The sequence below is a fragment of the Lactuca saligna genome, chromosome 1, assembly GCF_052625555.1.
Source record: "Lactuca saligna cultivar CGN05327 chromosome 1, ASM5262555v1, whole genome shotgun sequence".
Lineage (NCBI taxonomy): Eukaryota > Viridiplantae > Streptophyta > Magnoliopsida > Asterales > Asteraceae > Lactuca > Lactuca saligna.
The window spans coordinates 73,969,070-73,975,069 of NC_136417.1; the positions used below are offsets into that span (position 1 = coordinate 73,969,070).

At 37.6% G+C, this 6,000-nt stretch overlaps 1 protein-coding gene across 1 annotated transcript in view; it reads left to right on the forward strand.

Annotated features, from left to right (window-relative positions):
• Positions 1-5,538, forward strand: part of LOC144999596 (uncharacterized) — a 40,923-nt gene extending 35,385 nt beyond the window's left edge. The window contains exons 2-3 of the mRNA XM_078958728.1: positions 4,464-5,358; positions 5,451-5,538. Of these exons, the coding sequence (XP_078814854.1) occupies positions 4,464-5,358; positions 5,451-5,467 (912 nt within the window). The 3' untranslated portion in view covers positions 5,468-5,538. The remainder of the gene's footprint in view (positions 1-4,463; positions 5,359-5,450) is intronic.
• The last annotated feature ends 462 nt before the right edge of the window (positions 5,539-6,000 follow it).

Sequence of the window (6,000 nt, forward strand, 5' to 3'; positions counted from 1 at the left end):
CTTCTCCTCCGTCCGCCATTACAATTGGTTCAATAATGGGTGGATTTTGTTGTAGGGGTGGTGTTTCGGGAATTTCTTGGCGAGGGTCGGGACTAGAATCGGGTTCTATATCACTTAATGAAGCGGTTTCAACCTCCAAATCCCCATGGGGGTTAGAAGTTTGACCACGTTCAATTCGCTTTTCCTTTGCTAAACGCCTTGTTTCTTTTTCGATTTCTGGATTGTAAATCAAGTCACCTGTACGCTGAGATCTGGGCATAGAGAAACAAATTGATTAAAAATAAACCAATCCCCGGCAACGGCGCCAAAAATTTGGTGGTTGTCGAGGCCAACACAAATAATAACCCTAAATATTACACACTAAAATAGTGTATAGTGGTAAAGGGATCGAATCCACGGAGATTGGTTCAATTTATAACTCTATGAAATATCTCTTTGTAAAAATACTTGTAAAATGACAATAAAAATAAAATGGGGGGTTTTGGTGTTTTGAAATACTTGAAACAAACTAGAATTAACTATGATTTAAATAGACAAATCCAACAAAAATTAGAGTTTGATGTAAAATCAATAAGGGAGAGATGGTTGACTTAAAGTTTCCTCACTTTGACTTTTGATGAACATATCATTAGAATCCAATGGTGCAATACTTTGATTTAAATCCTTAATTTGGCTATAGTAATCCAAGGAGCTTGAGATTACCTAGACTTTTCTTAATTGTTGAAATGGCTAGAGAAGCTCATAACAATTTCCTTAGTCAAAGTCACTAATTCCAAATAGCATGTAATTAGTGAAAGTCAACTAGCATTAAGAACCAAAAAGTCACCAAATCCAAGAGGGGTCAAATGCTTTCACCACCATGTTGGAGGAAATGTTTTTATGATTGTGTGAAGCAAAAACAACACAAAAATCATTTGTTGCTTGCTAATTTGAGGATCCTTTACTTAATCAAGAAATTAGCCAACTAATCACCACAAACACATTTAAACTCATGAACTAAAACATACAAGTAGTGATAAGATGTTAAAACACAAAACATTCCCATAAAGATTTAAGAACATGTTCATGGATTCTTCAACATTCAACAAAAGTTCAAAGGATTAACCAAAAGTCAACCAAGATTAGTTTAGCCAAGCATGGCTAAACTCAAAGAAACAAAGTTAGAGAAAATTGTACCAAACATTAAGCAAGAATCAAGAGGTAAAAATATGATGTTCTTCAAGTGTTCTTGGCCTTCAAAAGTCTTCAAAACTCCAGAGAGAATCTCCAAAAATCGGATGTCCAAGAGTCTGCAAAAGATGGGCACCAACCTTCCTCAAATAGCTCAAAAGAAGGATTTCCGAAATTGCCCCTGCAGGGCCTTGCGCGACCCGCGTGCTGCTGCGCGGGTGGGTTGCGCGGGTGGTACCTGACATGGGCTCCTTTGAGATTTTGGGCCTCTAAAGCATATCCCACTAGCCCAGATCGAATCCAATCACCTCCTAGCCCATTTTCTTCAAGTTTTTCTTCATTTAAAGCCCAATTTGACCTCTCTAAATCCTCCAAAGCTCGTGAACTCGCCCGATTAATAATTTTCATACGCTTGAATGTTCCCCCGCATCTTTCAAATTTAAAGCTCAATTCTTCCAAGCCTTCAAGCAATTGACAAGTCCACCCCATGAATCACCTTCATAGCCATCAAGCATGAAATCTCCAATTCCCTTCAAGCCCAATCGCCTCGCAAGAGTGCCGCCCCGCTAGTTTCCAAGAAAATCTGCAATAATGCTCAAGAAACTAGAAAGTACCCCGAAATGGTCATAAAAATAACAAAAGGGAAAATATGCATGAAAGTTAACTAAAATGCGAATGAAATGTACTAAAATAAACTATAAAAATAAGTAAATAAAACGAAGCTATCACACATCCTTTGTAACACATCCCGTGGCACGAGAGTGGAGGACTACACCTGTAACCAGAATCTCCGAACGTAGGAGAGCATGACTTGAGTGTATAGATCTATACGGGACTGACAATCCCGCACCTGGCTGCTAGCTACAGCCAAACCGAAAGGTTCAAGGGTGACGAAAGTCATAAAAAGGATATTGGCCACGACTCGAGTCATATCTAGTCTGAAGTATGGTTAAGGACTCGCAATCAAGATTATTAACGTTTTACACTTATTTATTAGTTTTATGTACGTAATAAAACTAATGTACATCTAAGGATAATCGGACTTTCAGGAGACACACACACATTCAGGAAAACATGGGGTTTTCCTGGGGATAACTGTTGGAATAGTGTCTAAGGCTGCAACTATATTAGGCAAGTATTTGACCCGGTTGTGCATGGTCCTTTTGGGTTGCCTTCACCATAGTAGCTTGATAGGATGATTTATTAAGAGAGAGTAAATATTATTAATATATTATGGGAATAATACAAAGAATAATATATTGTTATTTGATTAATATATGTCATAGAATTAATTGGAATTAATTTGGTGACTTAAAGAGGTTAATTAAATAAAGGGGTATAAACTGTCAATTGTTTGATAGTTAAGCTTTAGACTATAAATCCTTATAGATATATAGTGGACGGATTCTAGAAGCTAGGATAGCTTCAAAATCGTCCAATGAATTATCTAAGGAAAGGATTTGGATAGCCTTAAGAGAAGATTATCCAATTAGGGTTTAGGTTGTAACCCTTAAGGAATCTACAAGTATAAATAGACCCCATGGGCAAGGGAAATCGGCACCTCACCTAAAGTAAGAGAACCCTGGCCGATTTCCTCCCCTCTCCTCTCTCCTAAATCATCTTCCTTGCTATTGGTGTTTGTAAGCCATTAGAGGAGTGACAATTGTGACTCTAGAAGCCCCAAGACAACAAGATCAACAAGTAATTCAGAGGTATGGTTCTAGATCTGTTTCAATGTTGGTATTTAACCTAATTAGCCATTAGAAGTATTGGATTCAAAGCATGTTTAATTAGAAAGCCTAGATCCAAGCATTAGGGTTTTGCATGCGCACATAGGAAAGTTCTTATGGCTAAAACCCATCAGTGGTATCAGAGCCTAGCTTGCTTTTCTTTAAATTGTTGCTTGATTAACTGAAACAAACCTGCAAAATTCGATTTTTTGGTTTCTGAGTCATGGACTCGGTGAGTTCCAAAGTGGACTCGGCGAGTAGGCCTGACTCGGCGAGTCCAGGCGTCAGGAATGGCCAGATTCGGGATTTTTTCATAATTATCTTATGGAAACTTACCTTAATCATAATAGATCAATATAAATCCGATTTTTGACTATTATCTTGATCTAGTTGAAGGTATTTATCAAATAATAAAATATTTAATTTCCTTATATGATAATTAATTAATTATTTTAATTATTTTGCTAATTATCTTTCAAAGAAATCTTGAATAAAATCAAATATAGATAATTAGGATATTAATTGTTAATTGGAACTATTTGTTATTTGATCCTCTATGTTTTAAATGTTTTAAAACTTGCCCTCAAGTTTTGAAATTTATATTTGTGATTAAAAAGTTTAATTTAGACAACTTAAATTTCAAACCCTAGATTTTAAAAGGTTTAAAATACAACCCTATACTAATATGATATTACTAGAATAATATATATATATATATATATATATATATATATATATATATATATATATATATATATATATATATATATATATATATATAAACTAAATGCTAGTCTTACCGTTAGTAGGCCTCATTCACGAAGCCGATCTATAAGGTGGGTATAAGGTTGCGGCCTATAAAATGGCGCTTAATGGGTGTACACTCACACCCACCGTTTGCTTGATTGGTGGAGGGTCGTTAGCCGAACGGGTAGGATAGGGCAACCTCATCCTCTCATTAAAAGTATAATAAGTAATACAAAGTAACTACACATTTTTAAAAAAATTTCCAATCTTAGTTACTTTAGGAAAAGTGAATTGATGCAATCCCATGAAATTACACTTTGCACCCTTGCTAAGAAGTTAGTGGAGCGTGTGTGGTTTACCGGCACACTAATTGGTTCTAAGCAAAGGTGGCAAATGGTGATTCATTGTTTATCATAGTTCGATGGAGCGTGTGTGGTTTACCGGCACATCGAATAGGTGATCGTTACAATGAAGGCACCATGTGAATTTGCATGGTAATTCACACCCGCTTTATGATCCTCGGTATCCCAGTCACAAATAAGAGGGGCATATCGAGATTTAAACATGCCATTGAATAGTTTCAATGAATCTCATTCGAATCTAGGAATTCTCAATACACTTAGGACTAATAGTTAAGTTTTGTGATGGAGAATTAGTGAATCGTCATTCACTTACCTTCAATTTATTTGCATGTTAGATTACGGCATCCCTTTTCTAGTATGTAAATGTTATTGTTGGATCCTAGCCCTAATTTTGTTATTGGGTGATAATGAGGGATTCTTATTCTAATCTATCTTTGTCATTTTTCTTTTGTAGATGTCGAACGCAAACAACGTTGCTGCTAGTTCTTTCACGTTGATGAGCCTTTGCCAAAAGGTCACCTTCGATGGAACGAACTTTAGCGAATGGATAAGGTACATTCACACCATTGCTCGCTATGAGGATAAGGAGTATGTCCTCGATGAGAAGCTCGAGAAAATCAACCCCGAAATCGCTACTCCGGCCGAAATCACCGCTTTTGAAACTCATGAGCGAGATCCAACGAAGGTACATTGCATCATGATTGCCACCATGAACTCCGAATTCCAAAAGTCCTACGAGGACATGTACCCGTACGAGATGCACCAAGACTTATTGGAGAGATACCACCAAAACGCGAGACAAGAGCGTTATGAGATTTTCACTAACATGATTTCCACTAAGATGGGTCATGGAGAATCTCTTACCATGCACTTGAAAAAGATGCAAAGGTATGTCGACCGCCTTCGTAAGTTAAATGTTGACTTTAGAGAAAACTTGGCGATCGACATGGTGCCTCACTCTTTGCCTCCGATGTATAACCAATTTAGGATGACCTACCACATGAACAAAGAAGAGGTCACCCTAAGCAAACTCCAAGGTCTCTTGAGGGTTGCTGAGAGCAAGTTCAAAGACAAGTCTGTTGCTCCGACTCCCAATCCACCTGCTGCTCCTGTCTTGGCTATTGGTCAAGGAAAGGGAAAGAAGAGGAAGGCTTCATCAAAGAACTATCGTAAGGTCAAAGCCCGAGATGGTGCCTTTTCTAGTGGGACCAAAGTGGATCCCGCTAAGCCCTGTCCTAACCCGAAGGAGGCAGAGTGCCACCATTGCCACAAGATAGGACATTGGAAGAGAAGCTGCCCAGAGTACCTACAAGCAATCAAAGAAGGAAAGATCAAGCCATCTTTCGCAGGTATATACACAATTAAATCTAACGATTCTAATCATGCTATTTCTTGGGTTCTTGATACCGGTTGTGGTTACCACATTTGTTCTAATGTGCAGGGACTGAGAAGAAGTAGGGATGTGGAGCAAGGAAGGATCAATCTAATCATAGGGAACAGAAGATCGTCGCCTGTGACCAAGATTGGAGTGTATTCTTTAGTGCTTAGGAATAATTTGTGTTTAGATTTGAACAATTGTTGCTATTCGCCAGAAATGGCTAGAAACATCATTTCATTTCATGGTTTATATAGACAAGGATTTAGATTTTCTTTTAATAATGAGAATGGTTCTATTTTGGCTTATCTAAATGGTGTCTTTTACTTTGAAGCTATACCATGTAATGGAATATATGAAACTGTTATGATTGTTGATAACTTAGGAAATGATGCTTTGAATATAGATTCTTCCACTAGTATGGATAAAGCATCCTTGTGGCATTGTCGTCTTGGACATGTCAACAAGAAACGCATAGCCCAACTCCAAAAGGATGGAGTGTTGGAGTCATTCGACCTTAGGGAAGATGACACATGCGAGTCTTGTTTACTTGGAAAGATGACAAAGTCACCCTTCACAAGTACATGTGAAAGGGGTGAAGGTCTATTGGACCTAA